We start from the raw sequence: 16,785 nt of genomic DNA, 5'->3' as shown, positions 1-16,785 counted from the left end.
TTTTAAAGGAAGATTTTGTTATTTTTTATATTGTATTATAATATATTACAAAATTCCATTTTATGCTAAAACTATCAGAGCAATCAAGCCAGTTGTATTATTCCTTATACATATTTTATTCTTTACAAACCTTACTTCTCTTCAATTATGATTGAATAAAACTAAAAGATATATATAAACAAATGTTACTTCTACGAATAATGAATTTTTCAAAAATCTGTAATTTTACATACAAAAAGTTTAAAAAATCATTCTGTAACAGTACTAGTTTATCCATGTTTTAAACATTGTTTTAGGTCCAGATACATCATACATATTAATTACATATTAATTCAACCTCTCTAAATTATCAATCTCAACTTTGATGTATTTTTTAATTTTAGAACCAAAATTTTGTCATTCTTATAGCAATAATCTTTTTATTTATTTATTTTATTGAATGGCTCACACTGATTGCCATCAAATTCAATTTTTGAATGAATATAAAATCGATTTTTTCGAAAATATAGTATCAAATAAGGCACTGAAAGACTTGATTATATACAAAGTATTCAATGACAGGTGTCAACAATTTTAAGGGGCTATTCTGCACCTTAAAATAAGACAAGGATCAAGAATGATAACAATATATTTGAGACTTGAGAAAACGCCTAGAATATGCTTAAATCGTGTCCGACTTGAGACTTATTCTACTGACTCTGTTGATGCTGACCTAATTCACTCTGGCAGTAGAATAAGTCCGAAGTCAGACATATTTCTCTCGTATATTTCACATTCTAAAATGAAACCACAAACACAACTGATTTTCGTTCTATTTTCAAATTTCTGACATCTGTTTTCGAATATCCTCTTTAATATCAATATTTTCATGGCATGTACAGGATATCCTAGAAAAGGTGGTATAAATGGAAAGATACTAATTCATATAAAGAAATAAGTTGAAAATACACAGTGAAATTTTTTTCAATCGTATTTCATTTTCGAGAACATTGAATTTGAATTACAATCGAGTAAATGCGCAAGGGAGCAGAGTTTTGAATGCTTGAAGTGTACACAGAGTACACTCACGGTCTGACTACTGACTTTTTCTACTGTAAGCTAGAAACATTCCTCTTTCCCCGTTTACCTCGCCCAGTTTTTCTAAAGAAAAGCATGATATCAACCAATTTTATCCCATATTTTCTACTTATTTTTTCCTGCAGAATGACCACTTTTCAGCTTGTAGCATCAGTTCAGGAATAACTTATATAAAATATATTTAAATGTGTATACAAGACCAACTTTCTTTGTTTAAATAAAATAAAGTAAATAAGGTATTAATAAATACTAAACTTCTAAGTCCCTAAACATATATTACCCATCAGATTCTTAAACAGTCTTCCATCTCTACGAACTTTGTACCTTTTTATAGGAAAACCTGACACACTTATAATTCCTACGCGCAAATAATCATCCAATACAACCTAAATAAATTAAAACAAAATCGATCAGTGTTAGCTTGTTTTGATATCAGCTCCAAAAAAAAATCAGAGCAAAAACTGCCACTGCCCACAGCCATTCGATCAACATCTACAATTCGCTCATTAATTCCAAGCATACACTTTAAGCAAAATTAATCTTTGAACAAAGTACTTCCCATTATACCCGTTAATTACACATGCTTCTGTCGTGCTTCCTTGTCGCGTGGGGTGGCAGGCGTTTTCTGCCGACAAAAATAGCGCGAACGGAAATAGACGAACATAGTTTTCGGTAGCGTGGACGACGCCAGTAGCAGCGTGCGTTGTCGGCAACGCGTGACATCCGGATGCACGCTCGACCGAAAGCTGAAATTTGTGTAACTCTAACGAAAATTCGTCAAACACAAATCCAGTGACCCATCGAAACCATCACATCATTCGAAGCTAGTAGCAAGAGCTTTCTCTCACATACTCTTTTTCTTCTAAAAACCGATCACGTCGCTAAGAAGTGTACAAACAACAATAAATGTGCTAGTGCTCGTAAAACGTGTTAAAAAGAAGCGGAAGGTTACGCTGTAGACTGTATTCTCGTGGGTAAAGTTAACTCCAGAGACGTGGAAGAATGTCGAAAGACGACGACACGGAGGACGACATCGGCAGTTACTTCAGGTCGAATTTGGCTCAGCTGCGTAACGCGATTCATCCGCAGGACTGGAAGAAATTCGCTTCCTTGAATAGCAGTTCGGAGAGGATCCGTTTCATGCTGAGCTATCCAGAGGCGCATTCCATGCCCCTGGAAGAGGACGATCAGTTGCTGAAAAGCAGCGAGAAAGCCCTCCAGCTCAAGGACATCGGTAACAAGTATTTTGGCCGCGGCGAATTCGCAAAGGCTCTGGAAACGTACTCGAACGCTGTCCTGCTGGCACCTCGGCAAGGTAATTAATGATTGTTGATGCTATCGGTCGTGTGTATTTTATTTAACATTATTAAAGCGTTACGGTACTGCGCGTTATTCGTTCCCAGAAAATTTATCGCCTTGGTAGCAATCGGCACACTTTCCGTGAATTATGCCATTCACTGTTTTATTTATTACGCTAATTTTATAATAGCGTTGCAATTATGTCGTCGTTCATCGGATCTCCGCTTAATGTTCCTACGGCTAATTGTAATGCTTCTTATGAATGTTCTTGGTGCATAGTACTTCGTTATAAACTCGTCATCGTGTGCATGATCTTTTAATATTAATTCTATGTTTCGTTTTGATCAGTGCTTTGTATTAAATAAATTATTAGTGCATAAATTAGTCTTAGATTTGTAGATACTAATTACGTTTTGTAAGATAGTAAATTGCATTTTGTATAATTAAAATTTTTAGATGTTTTTCTGATGAAAATTTAAATAATCGTACGTAGGCTGATCTAAACAGGTCAAATAATTAAAAATCATGTATAGTATGCGTACTTTAAAAAATTATTCATAATAGCTCAATACAATAGAGCAGTATCATTTCATTAACTTTCATTTTTCATATAAATACGTCTTTATTAAGAGATTCATTGTAAGAACTACTTAAAAATATATAAAACAAATCTCTAAGGATTACAAACAAAATTTTTAAGATAAATGTAGGATAAAAATGATGTAAAATAATAAAAATAAAGACTTAGTGTACTAAAGAAAATGATTTTCTGTAATTAGATGAAATAAAATTATTTAAACAAAGTGAAAAACCTAAACTATGTAATTTTTTAAAAGAAACATTTCTTTTCTTTTCTTAAGAGGAAAAAATGATTAAAAATTGTCAAAATAAATTATTAGGCTTGAATTAGATTTTGTTCGAAATTTAAATCTTATGAATCATAGATATTAACAAAGTATGAACTTTTTAACTTCAGAATTTATATTAAAAATATGGAACAATAAAATTACTCTTTGAGAAGAGTAAACACAATTACGTAGAACTTTCAATTAAATACAGTGTCTAGAAGAAATTACATTTAGATGAAATTTTGAGAATATTTTTTAATAATCTCTTAAGAATACATTTTATACACACATGTACACTGGATAAAAGTTTGGATCTAGTTTCTAGAATAAGAAAAATAAAACATATTATTAGACACTTAATTTCGATAATGATAAACAATTCAAGCGTTCTTGTGAAAAGTGTCAATATTCTTCAATTTTATTAAATATTGCATAATGTTAAAAACATTACAAAAAACATTGTAATAGTGTTAAAAATAATAACTTTAAATAAAAGATGTTTTACCATAGAGTATAACTCTAGTAAGTAATGTACTGTACATCAACCTAATATATTAATAATAGGACTAGTTGCCAGATAAGGGACTCTCTGTAACAAAAAAAGCATTGGTCAAACGATACATTAAAATATCGAAATAAAACTTCTATTTCAGATTTGGGTGTAATATTAGCAAATCGTTCAGCAACGCTCTACCACCTGGAGCGCCACGATTACGCACTAACAGACGTCGAGGAAGCAATGCGCGTTGGCTACCCCCGAAATTTGCTGTACAAACTCGAGGAAAGACGAGCCAGGTGTTTGCTGGGTTTGAAAAGGCACGCAGAGGCTGTGCAGGCCTTCAGAGCAGCTTTAAAATCGCTGGACAATGCAAAGCTAGCGTTGGAGAAGAAGCAAAAGCTCGAGGCGGACATCAGAGTTATGCTTGCTGTGATGGAAAAAGGTGATCAGATGGCGCAGAAAGCTGGAAAAGTCGCACAGAAGATGGATAAGTCGAGTCATTCTAAGAAATCTACTGTGAAAATGGAGAATTGCAATCCTTTATATCCTGCCTGCAGCAAAGCAGTGCAGATAAGGGATGATGGTGGTGACGTAGGAAGGCATGCAGTTGCTACTAAGAATATTCAACCTGGGGAAATATTAGTGATAGAGAAACCATACTGCTCGTTCTTGCTGGCTGAATACAGGTGCGTTTAGCAAATTTATGTTTCAATCATTTCTTTTTTCATTAGGATCATTCAAATTTTTTTTCATTGCAAACTTTTCCCACTTAGAGTGAAATTGATTATTCTTTTTCTTCCATGTCTGAGATTCAACTGAAAATAGAATATGATGTAGTTTATGTGATATAAAGGGAGGTTTAAGTCATCATTTCGCTGGTTTCAAATTTGTTTGAAAAATATAGAGCTTTAAATTTTGGCATTTTTAACCACTTCTGTGAAAGTGGGTTCCATTTAAGTAGTTTAAACAATTATTTATTTATCGTATTCAGACCGTGTTCTTTGCTTCTACTTTTACTTTCATTAAGAAGAATTGGCCTTTTTGAATAAATTTTCTTCTGCTTGATAAATTATTGTACCTACATTGAAAATTATAAAAAAGTTCTTATTTCTCAAATACGGCCTCGAGGTCGCGTTTCTATAAATTCGAAAAAAATTCTATCATAGTTGTTGAAATATTTTCTGTAAAATAAACCTACGTAATAAAATTTAATAATATAGAACTACTACCTTAAACATATTTAATATATAATAAACACTGCAAACAAATTTTTACCAACGCTTTAATGTACTATTTTTTACTTTCAATTTTAATTAACACATCCTTCAAAAGTGTTCCAAATTAAAAATTAACATAATTACATTTTATTTTATTTCAGACTTACTCACTGCCATTACTGTTTATCAAGAATATTTATACCGATGCCAGCCGAATGTGGTGTATGCAGTTGCGTTGCTTATTGCAGTATCGCTTGCAGACGTGCAGACGCAAAAGCACATCGAAACGAATGCAAAATACTGCTCGCTCTGTGGATATCGAAAACTTCTATAACGTGCTTTTTAGCAGTAAGAACTATTACACAGAGGCCATTCGAAGAACTGTTTAAAATGAAAGACATCTTGGAAGCTTCAAAGAGTAAAAAATTGGAAGTCTCCGAACAACAACCTTACACAGGAGAAAATTTCGAAACATTTTTTCGATTAAGTGAGTAATTGCATTTATTAGTGCATGTGTATGAAAATTCAAAAATTATTTGTCAACTCTTAACTAGGATAGTGTCAGAATTAGTTTATGGTCTATATTGTCTATCTTATTATAGTTATTATAATCCTTATTATAATTAGTTTATTGCTATATTCATCATATTTAACAATTATTTCGAGCAACTGAACTTTAACTTCATACACTTCCATTTATATTTTTTGAACAAGACAAAAGCTATTAACACATATAGCTTCAAAAACAAGTCTCTCATTATAAAATATTCTCTCTAGTGGAACAAATGATTTAGAATACTTATAAGACATTATACTAGGCGTTCAACGACAGGTGTCAGAAATTTTAAGTGGTGATTAAAATAAGACGAAAATGAAGATAAATGAAATTGCGTTCCAAGCTTGGTTTCTGAGTTATTTATTATTTAAAAAATACCTGAAATTCGCGTGAAATAAGTCTGACTTGGGACTTATTCTACTAGCTTCGCTGTGTCTGACCTACCTAATGCACACAGACAATTAAATAAGTTCTAAGTCAGACAAAGCCTCAAGCAGAACTTCGTCATTCCTGATTTTCGTCACATTTTGATATACAGTAAAATCATTCCTTATAATTTCTGAACTTCCTGTATATTTAATGTGTATAAAGATCATACAGTGTCCAAATTTATTGATTGTTACAAATTATTATTGTTTTTACTATCTACTTTATACTTCCGTAATAAGGTCAATCATTTCATAACAAAATATATGTTATACATTTAGTTACAAACATATATTCAGTAATTATATGATTTCGATAGTTTGAATGAAAAATTTAGCGATAAGTCAATGACGCCATTATATTAACTGAGGTTTCAACCAAATCAATGATCTTGTTTGTTTCATTTATATAAATTAAACATTAAAGGTACATATAGAGTATAAAAATTGTATTTATACGACTTCGTTCTTTATTTGCATTCCTCTTTAAACAGTAACTCACGAAGACGAAAGAACGGCGGAGGACCTCTTTCACAGAACCTACATAGCCACCTGGTTACTGAGACTTTTGAAAAATAGTCCCTACTTTCCAGATAATGTTAGAACTCCAGATACAGCAGAAGCAAAACCTTCCGAAGGCGAACTGTTTATAGGTGGTTTAATTTTGCACAGTCTGATGGTGATGCAGTTCAATTCTCATGAGGTAAGTCACAAATTAATATACGTTAAAAAGTACAAGGATGTGCAGGATGTTCGGAAACAGGCGTAAGAAATTTTAAAAGGCGATTCAACAGACATATGTGTCAAAATAAGATAAAAAATTACATTTGCAATTACTAATTGTTACAAATATATCTAAAATACGCGTGAAATCTGTCTGACTTGGGACTTATTCTACTGCCAGTGTGCATTAGTTAGGTCGGACCTAGTGAGGTAAATAGAATAAGTTCTGTGTCAGACACATTTCACGCGTATCTTATTGTTATGCATTCTCTCGACAATTAATAACTCAAAAACAAAGCTTGAAACGCAATTTCAGGCAATTTAGCGTCTAGAATCATCCCTTAAAATTTGTCGTCGAACACCCTGTATAGTCTAAAAATGAGATCTAAGAAATCCTTTAGAGCGTAAAGAAAAATATTTACGCAGAACATATTCTTTTTTCTTATATTCATCTTTTCACTTTCTACAATTTGCAGATATCTGAATTAACAATACCAAGAGGCGACAAAACTTTGGCAAGGGCTAAAAGTATTTTCATCGGAGGCGGACTTTATGCAACAGTGTCACTCTTCAATCATTCTTGCAACCCTGGAATTATCAGGTAAGGGCGTAGACTCAGATCCCAATAAAAACATTATTACCTATACGAATTACGATTTTAATTTAAACGAAACTGACAATAAGGGGCCAAAAGTTGGATCTTTGGTCGAAATTTTCAAGAGATCGTTCGGCATCGTTGAGGTCCTTCGTTGCCTAACATAGAGGCTACCCAGGCTACCTTGTCATGATCACTAGACAAATAAACATAAGATGGTACTTGTCTTATGAAAGACAAGAAATTAACTCGAGCAAAACAAATGAAATTTTGAACAATTGTGTTTTAAGTTTTACACTGAAGATATAAACTTAAATTTACCTATAATTCGATTTTTAAACAAAGATACTTGGTATAGCACATCATGCAAGTTGTGTTCAGCACGTCTCACGATTCTACCATCACTGGTTGAACGTGAAGTTTCAAGAGCGAGAGAGTAAGGCTCACATATGCTTTCTCTCTCGACTCTTCACAGAATTAAGAACTGTCGAGGTGAAATCAGAAACTGTAATGACCAAATTGCGAACGTGAGTTATTAAGTGTTTCACACTCCACTACATACACTACCGTACGAGTTGCACTAACCACTGCATCAGTGTGGTCAAAATCGTTTCAGTTGTCCGAACACGAGACTCATGCAGTAGTGTGTATAGTGAAAAAGGAAATTCTCAATAACTCACGTCTCATATCAGACATTACAAAGTTGCGCCATCTCGCGTTCTCAGACAGCAACTGATTACCTACAGCGGCTACAACAGTGTTTGTAGGTAACTATTTAGGTAACGAAAACTGTAACAGCAAATACCGACGTAGCAACTTCGAAAAGTCATGTGATTACCCTACCCCCTTATGAACCATATTTAAAATTGTTATAAAACTACTACTAATTGTATACTTATTGTTAATACTATTATTAAATATAATGTTATTCGTTTTATTATTATTTATCGTATTATTACATGTTACATACATTAAAATTAACAACCAAAATATTAATTCATATCATACTTTAATAATAAGTTATTTATTCAATTTATGAGAATATTATTCAATGTTATATCAATGAAGCGATATATATTACATGATGATTAATACTAATAACCTGTACATATACTAAATGTTTCAAATGTGTATAAACAAATTTTTAAAACTTTCTTTTTGATATATACATCATTTATTGAAGGAAACAATCAACTTATAACAATGAATATTATGAAACTTTTTAAACATAACTATTGATAACAAATTAACGTACAATTGCTTGTTTGTAATGCACAGATACTATAACGGAACCACTATGATTATAAGAGCAATTCGTTCGATCGGAGCGGGAGAAGAAATTTCTGAAAATTATGGGCCAATTTTTACAACGACTCCTGAAACTCAACGAAAAAGAACGCTGAGATGGCAATACTGGTTTGATTGCAATTGTGAAGCATGTTCCGGACACTGGCCACTTTTGAACGACATAGATCCAACAATTCTAAGGTATTTTTACCTAAAATGTAAAAATCCCCTCTATCAACTTTGTGTTTCTTCTTTACTCCCCTTTTCTCATTTTAAGCAATTTTTGAAAGTAATCACGTAATTGTACAATAACAATTTCAAATTTTCAAGAAATTACTTCATTCCTTAATCTCTTCAAAGATGCACGCTTACAAGTGTTCAATTTTTCCTTAAATTTAGTGTTAGTGATGTAATAAATATTTACCACAACATTCTATGAAAAAACTGAAAAATACCATTATTTTAAGTATTGTCTTTCTCTTCTTCGTTAAAGTCGTCCCTGAAGAAATTAAAAATAAAATGGAATGAAATTCAAAGAAATTATTGACACCAGATATTGTTCTTTATCAAATATATAATTGTACATATAAATTAAGTTATACATGAATGACAGTTTGGAAGTGTGAATTTTCTGGCACTTATCGATATCCAAATAAGTTTTTAATTAGGTGTATTTAGATCATGTGGTACCAATATTATAACTCAAAACAGTGTAGTGGGATCATCGTAAAAAATACTGTTTTACTATTAATTTAATGTTTTATAACTGCATAGGGTATATTTAACATATTTAATACGTGAATGAAATTGAACCCACTACACTACCTAAAAGTTAAAGCAATTTTACAATTTGAAGAAAACGAACAAAAATATCTTGTATGTACCAGACGAAATATTTTGCATACAAGACTTGTACGAACTCATTTATATATTTTTTCTTGCAGATTTAAGTGTGAAACTGGGCCAGAATGTGGCAACGTTCTATTAGTAAAAACAGATACGAATGAATTCATGATAAATTGTTCCAAATGTGGCAAAAGCACGAATCTTTTGAAAGGTTTAAAAGCATTGCAAGATACAGACACACTGTTTAAAGTTGCTTCGAGGAACCTCGAAGAAGGAAGACACCAGGAAGCATTAAAATCCTATTTGGAAATTCTGAAGCTTTTAGACGAAACGCTTGCTTTACCGATAAGAGATTATCATCTTTGCCAAGAAGGTGTACGATTATGCGCATTAACTTTAGGCAACTGTGTTCGCGTTTAAGTATTCACTTATCTATTATTTGAATGATATCAATAAATTAATACAATAACTATAGCGATAAGTGAGACGAAACTTACACCTTATGAACGAATCTTTTTTATGTTGAACAAATGTATGCAAAATACGAAGTACATGTTGATGTTATAACTAAAATCTTATTATTTTTTAATCGACATCACATTATTTGCAAGAGGAAAGCCAAAACAATTATACGATACATTTTTATTTTAGTCTTAGAATCGTAAGAGTACAAAATAATTAATACAACGTAAAACGACCGTTTTCCTTTTTCCCAGTAACTTCTTCACATCAAATGTCTCTGGCCTGGTCGATGTTGCAGTTTGTTAGACACTCATCATCGTTATCCTTATCATCGTTTTATTATTCTTAATTATTAACCAAATCTTCTGCCGCACTCGTACACTTTAAAGCAATGAGCACACTCCGTAGGAGATCCAACGCACTCTATTAGCTCGCGTCACAAAAGAAATCTTATGCGCGTGTGTGTAATGCATTTATGTGTCAGTGTACATGTTTCATGAAATGTTGTGTATGTGTGAAGACACACGTGAGTACTAGTGTGTAAAATATAACATTACGCACGTGTATGACCTTTTTTGATGCATGTGTACAAAATTAACAGCTTAAATGCTAAACGAGTGTGTGTACGTGTTTGCTCTGTATATTATGAAACGTCTTTTTACTCATATGCATCGTCGTCATTGCTTCGTCCGAATATGTACGCGTGGTAACGATCATTTCTTTCTTTTTGTTTTTTATGTACATATAAAATCGGTTTTCGTTTGTCTTCCATCCGGCACATTTTGTCGGTCCGGTCTCTCGATCACTTTTAGCACCTAACTGTAAGTAAATAGAGAACACTTAGAAAATAGATTCACTTTGATCCTCGATTTTAATTTCGCTATATCACTGCTTTGCACTGCACGTTGAAATTTCAATTTAAAAAACTTTTCATTCGCTTCAATTAAAGAATATCGAGTCTTTTTTAATTAAAGTGAGAATTATAACTAACGAAATTTATAATAAAAACACTTTCTTTCAACGATTAAAAGATCACATGATCATAAACATATTTCCGCTGAATCGTGCAAGAAGTACATGCGATGCTTCTCTTAAAGCAAAAAATTTAATTTTTGCTTCTTTCCATTTCATCTTTTTTGCTCTGTTTAAACTTGTTGTAATATCAATACCGTCTGTCACGGGAATCCGAACGAGAACGACGATCTCGGCTGCGGCTGCGGGTGAGAGATCTCCTGCGAGGGCTACGGGATCTTGACCTAAAATATTAAAACAACAGTTTATATCACTTTTAATAAAAAAAGAAAAGCGATTCATTTGTGTGCAACTCCCTACTTCGTCTCAAAATTATAATAATACATCGTCAATTGTTTTATTCCCCGATTAAAAGACATGCTCTAAGATGTAATATAGAAAATCGTTCTAACTACTTACAATAAAAATTACAATAAAATTACACAGTATGTCGAATATTTAGTAAAATGCGACATGAGACGAAGCAAAAGATCGCACGTTGAACACATAGGTACAAAAATTATCGTAAAGCAACCGTAATAGAATTAGGACTGGCTAATTCCTATTTGCCTAAGGGGTGATAAAACTAGTTAGACACAATAATTAATATAAAATGACATCTCACCAATAATGAGGAACCAATAAACGAAAATAGGATTAATTTGGTTAAATTAAATACTTTACAAGTAACTGTTATTTTATATATATAATATATGCATATTTTATATAAAACAATTTTATATAAAATATTTTTAAATACATATTATTATGTAATATAGGCGACAGTTCTCTGGTCCAACCATATACATACCAGTACCAAAAATGATTAAAATGAACCATTAACATAAAATGTCTCACGTTCTGTTCCTAAATACAAAATCAACGTAAATACCCGTTATTGGACCACAGAGAACGTGACACCGTCATAATTTATAAAAAAAAAAAAGATAAAAAATCTTTGAAAATCGGTGAAATACCAGACAACTGTGAACATGTAGTGGTGGTTGGTGGTGGTGGTACTTGGTTGGGTGGTGGTGGGATGGTGTGTAGGTGGTGATCATTTTGCTTTGCTCAGTCGAAGAGAAGTGGCGGTCGCGTTGTCGGCTAAGTTTAACGTGATGGTTGACGAGTAGTAGTAGTAGCAGTAGTAGTAGTAGTAGAAGTTGGGACGGACGGACGGACTGACGCGCCGAGATTTTGACAGAAGTATTCGTTCATATCGCGTCGGCTGTTCGATGGATTCACGATGCTCCTAGCCGCTAGAGGTTGAGGTAGCCCGAAGAAGTCTTTTTGAAGGGGAACAGACGGACTGACGGACTGACGGACAGCATCGGACTGTCAACTGACGGACGACTTGGCTCCTACCGGTGACTGGTGGTGATTGATGGTGACTGGTTGGGAAGTTAGTGGGCAGGCAGGCTTTTTTTTGTTCAGTTTTGATTGCTAGACTTTTTTTCACGGTGGCTGTAGTAGTAGTAGTAGTAGCAGTAGTAGTAGTGGCGGGGAGACGAGCAGAGCTAGGAGCTGACGCTGGTAGAATCTGCAAACGTCAGTTTTAGCAATATAACTATCAAAGTTATCATACTCCTTGCCACTATCGGTATACACGAGTTTGTTCCTTAATTCAAATTCACAGAATTGCACACGTTTCACTCTCATTAGCGATAGTTTCGTTACGATTATCCTAGACTGCCCACTCTAATGCGTTCAAAAGAAGACTCTACTTATATAGCTGATCGATTAAACTTATATGATGAATGTATAAGTTTCAACTTATCCCTTACGTACTTATCGTAACGCATAGTGCAGTATGCTAAAATAATATCTTATACTTCAAAAGCAAAACAAAATTCAACATCATATGACCCTAATGTGTGGAATATAATTGAGATAATTGTAAGCTGCTTCGATGCGCATACGATAAATAAAAGTGACTAAAGTACGAAGTGCATTCTGATTATTTTGCATCTTAATGCATTCTCATTTTTACCACATTAGAATCTATTTAACTTATATTTCATTCGATATCTGAAAAATTCGGTACACATCTGAAATAAACAAGCACAGATAACACATTAAATTACGATTAATTTAATTAAATGAGAATTATTAAAATTAATTTTCAAGATATCGAATAACTGTCGACTTCAGGCACTTATAAAGTAAAATCAATCATATTCTATATATTTAAAGCACAATAAGCAATAAAAATAAATTACTTTAAAATAGTAAAATTAACACCAGACACCGCTATGATTTACTTCGATATGCCACCGGTGCTACTCTCTAAGCACCACAACGAGCTTCATAAATGCCAACTCTAATTCTTTACTTCATACGTTTTCTTTTCTTTTTAAACATTCGAACTATCTCTTCGTCCTCCGTCTACCGCACTTTAAGTCCTGTCCACTCCAACTTATGCCAATCAATTAACACAATATTTGACCGCCAATCGTAACAATTACGCAATCCTCAATACTCAACACACATCTTAAATAGAATTACTCTATACGACTTATAATGATATATATTGTGATTCTGCGTGCAAAATTGCGATGATCACAATACAAGCGGTACTTGTAAATACCTACTTGTAATCTTGTAGAATGGCTCTTCATGGCAAGGCCCTGAAAACCTTAAAAAATAACAAAATAAGAACATATTACCTGGAATATCGGCTTATCGGTGATCTGCGTGGGCTTCTTGACCAGGACCTAAAAAAAATTAAGAAAAACTGTTGTATGTTTCAGACTGCGCATAATGTTGCCGAGCGCCTTGTTTCACTTTGATTTCTTTCTTTTGTCTAGTCGAACCTGAAAATTTGCGGTTAATAGGGCTGGGCAAGTCTTACCTTGGGTAACGACCCAGAGATTTCCTTCGGGGACTGCGAGATCTGGACCTATAAGGTTGTCAAAAAGATACATGATATGTGAATCCTGTTGTTCGCTAAGCATATTCACAAGAAGATTACATTGGGAAAAAAAGATTAGCTCTAAAATAATACTGCTACCTCTGCCATAACTAAAACTCTGCCCTAGCATCTCCCACTTAAATTTCCCATGCAATGTATTTGGCTGCTCTTCGGCTAACCTTGCGATTTCCACTTTTAATATGGAAATGTTTCAAAATGCTTATAATATACTTTTACTTCATGTGCTTTAATTAATATCATTTGTCACATTTGTACTTATATAAGAGCAGTAGCCGGAAGAGCGATAAGATCAAATAAATGCAGTATATCTCTATCCACATTCTTATACAAAATAATTAATAATAAATCGATTTACATCCGCTGTGCAAAAAAATCACCGAAACCCGTGCATCATTTCTTAACATTCTTATTCGATAACTGCACTGTAATACCTACTTGACGAGACACTTAGCCATCTGCAGCAGCTCAAATGTTGCTGTAAAATGCGGATGCTTAATATTCCTAGATACCTTACCTGGAGTATCTTGGACCTGGTCTCCGTCCGCCTCCACTACGTCGACTTCTTCCGGAGGACATCTCTACTCTTACTCTGGTACCACAACAGCGTCTGTAAAATGTCACTAGCTTTTTTTAATGCTCTTTTAATATTTTCCACTTAATTATTAATTGTCTAATGCTTTTTTACATAGCACTTACGTTCCATCTAATCCTCTAACAGCATCTTCTGCGTCTCGTGGGTCTTCGAATTCCACAAAAGCAAAGCCAGGTGGGTTTCTAGCAACCCATACGTTTCTAAGTGGACCATATTTGTTGAATGCTGTTTCAATTTCATGTTTACTAGCACTGCTGCCTAGGTTACCAACGTATACTTTGCACGAAAGATCCCATTCTCGATAACGTGACATTTTGTGAATCTAAACAAAATTATATTTTCTTTACTAATACTGAATATCCCATAGCAGTAGAACTATGGATAAAAAAATACACAAACATGTGTAAAACATGAAATAATACCAAATCCACAGTAATACACATTCAAAATATAAAAAACATTAATCATTTATAAATATGTTTTGGATGAAATCAATAATTTCATAATTTCTTACACCAAATTATCTTTTTTACTGTTACCATGGAAGTATGTAACTGATATCAAATTAACACCTACATCAAAATAACTGTGCGTACCAAAAGGTACCTATGATAGAAAGTTCTAAAAACACTGAGACACTGACTTATAATACAATTCTTATAATAATCAAGAGGTTCAGACATAGGCCTAATACCCAGTATCTTCTTTTAAGTTCCTTGTGTATAACATATATGTACTAATCTGATTTATATCATGTGAAATAATGATTTTTATTTTGTTAAGACTTTTGAAACGTGCAAGAAGTAAGGCAGATATATACTGGAAACACGATAGTAACAATTATCCCTTTTTTCCTATCTAATGAATAAGAAAATAGCTGATATTTAAAATTTCCAAAGATTATATCCTAGTCTATACTAGATTATACGTAGCATTTATTATCAATGTTTTTGTTTACTTTTGAAGTCTTTTCTCACATTATAGCTTCAAAAACTGTGTTCATTTTTAGTCCAACAGTGAGGTACATATAATATCATATAGCTAATATGCAACTGATATAATGTAACTATTAGAGGTTAACAAACAACTATATCTCTAAAGCTCTAGGATCAAACATGTTACCTTTTACATGTATCACATACATATGTATAATAAAATAATATAATCTTATATATACATAAAATTCTACATGAATCCCAACCTAAATATACTTATGAACACTTGATACTTAGGATACTACCATCCATGAATCAATAAAATTTAACGTTGAATTCTATTCATAATGGTAGTAATAGATCCATTATTATTATTATGTCACATTTCAATAGATTTTAAAACTTCTAAGTGAATGTTTGATTATTAAATTGCTTGAACATCATGAAAGAGTGAAATTACTTTCATCACATTTTCAAATATTCAACTATTTCAAACAAGAATATTTTTGGTAAATTGATGTGATAATCATGAAGAATACTACTTCCGCAATCAATACTCGGCGATGAACGAATTATCGACACCCACTGTCAGTTTACCTATATTATAAAAATATCGACCGGCGACGTAAATGCTGAGTAACAGTATTTACAATCAGAATATCTTTTGGAAGAGATTATACTGTATTCCCTCAAACTATATAGTAATGGTTAATATATATAAGTTCACTTATGAACGGTAAGCAAGATGCAAAATTTAGTCGATTATACTGAAAAGGGAAAGTTGGAATACCGCCATATTGTGCTCTCGATTTACTGCAGTCATAGACCAACTACGCTATGTTTAAATTTGTTTCAGAGAAGAAACACTATATCATTTTTCAGGATACTGTGCCCTGCTGAATATGTTTAGTTACTTTTAAAATAACATTCTTGCAAATCCAAAGATAATGTGAAAGATCAGAATGTGTCGGATCTAACAGAAACCGACGCCATGGAGATTTCGAAGCGTTTAGCCTCTTCTTGCGCGATTCTTTCTTAAAATAATTACCTAAGCGCAAATTCATACCAGTTTTTAATGAAATAGTATGTTTTACTTACGTTTTAGGTGGGTAGATTTGTTGAAAAAGAACTTCCGCAACTCTTTAACACAAACAACCGTCCTTCTCAACTGCACAAGTAGAAATGCCCACAAAATGGTGGCCTGTGTAGCGTTGGTTCTCCTCCGTGGCCTCCTTTCTAAGATGGCATTGATGTATATTACTTGTACTCTCTAGTCAAAGAAAAAATTTAATTCTTTTATAACATCTCTACAACTGTGTTGTAAAAATAAACTTTTTTTTATTTATCTGAATATTTAAAACGTGCAATCGTTCATAAACTTTTTGAATTTTTCAGTGTAAAAATTAAACACATTTTTTTATATAAATTATATACAACTCATCAATTTTGTTAAATAAATTGAATTAATTATGAATATTGAT

General features: G+C 32.8%; 2 protein-coding genes across 8 annotated transcripts; one reads left to right on the top strand and one right to left on the bottom strand.

Annotated features, from left to right (window-relative positions):
* Positions 1–1,670: 1,670 nt before the first annotated feature.
* Positions 1,671–9,792, top strand: LOC143177807 (protein-lysine N-methyltransferase SMYD4). The gene is made up of 7 exons (XM_076376000.1): positions 1,671–2,392; positions 3,878–4,409; positions 5,102–5,427; positions 6,416–6,624; positions 7,121–7,245; positions 8,518–8,727; positions 9,471–9,792. Exons 1-7 carry the CDS (start codon positions 2,080–2,082, stop codon positions 9,790–9,792), a joined length of 2,037 nt encoding a protein of 678 aa, XP_076232115.1. The 5' UTR covers positions 1,671–2,079.
* LOC143177808 (RNA-binding protein 1-like) lies at positions 9,083–16,539 on the bottom strand. 7 transcript variants are annotated; one of them, XM_076376002.1, is made up of 7 exons: positions 16,403–16,539; positions 14,474–14,691; positions 14,292–14,384; positions 13,697–13,744; positions 13,512–13,559; positions 11,004–11,090; positions 9,083–10,653 (listed from the first exon to the last, which is right to left on the bottom strand). In XM_076376002.1, exons 2-7 carry the CDS (start codon positions 14,680–14,682, stop codon positions 10,650–10,652), a joined length of 489 nt encoding a protein of 162 aa, XP_076232117.1. In that variant the 5' UTR covers positions 14,683–14,691; positions 16,403–16,539; the 3' UTR covers positions 9,083–10,649. The 7 variants fall into 7 exon arrangements, 5 of the variants coding, with proteins under 5 accessions (XP_076232117.1, XP_076232120.1, XP_076232119.1 ...); XR_013001657.1 differs by having other exon boundaries at positions 10,000–10,653; positions 13,437–13,559; XR_013001656.1 differs by lacking the exon at positions 9,083–10,653 and adding an exon at positions 12,211–12,385 and having other exon boundaries at positions 11,012–11,090.
* Between the last annotated feature and the right edge of the window lie 246 nt (positions 16,540–16,785).

Source organism: Calliopsis andreniformis, chromosome 4 (assembly GCF_051401765.1).
Source record: "Calliopsis andreniformis isolate RMS-2024a chromosome 4, iyCalAndr_principal, whole genome shotgun sequence".
NCBI classification, from domain to species: Eukaryota; Metazoa; Arthropoda; class Insecta; order Hymenoptera; family Andrenidae; genus Calliopsis; species Calliopsis andreniformis.
Note: the sequence above shows the minus strand (reverse complement) of the source record. Positions and strands in the feature narration are given on the sequence as shown.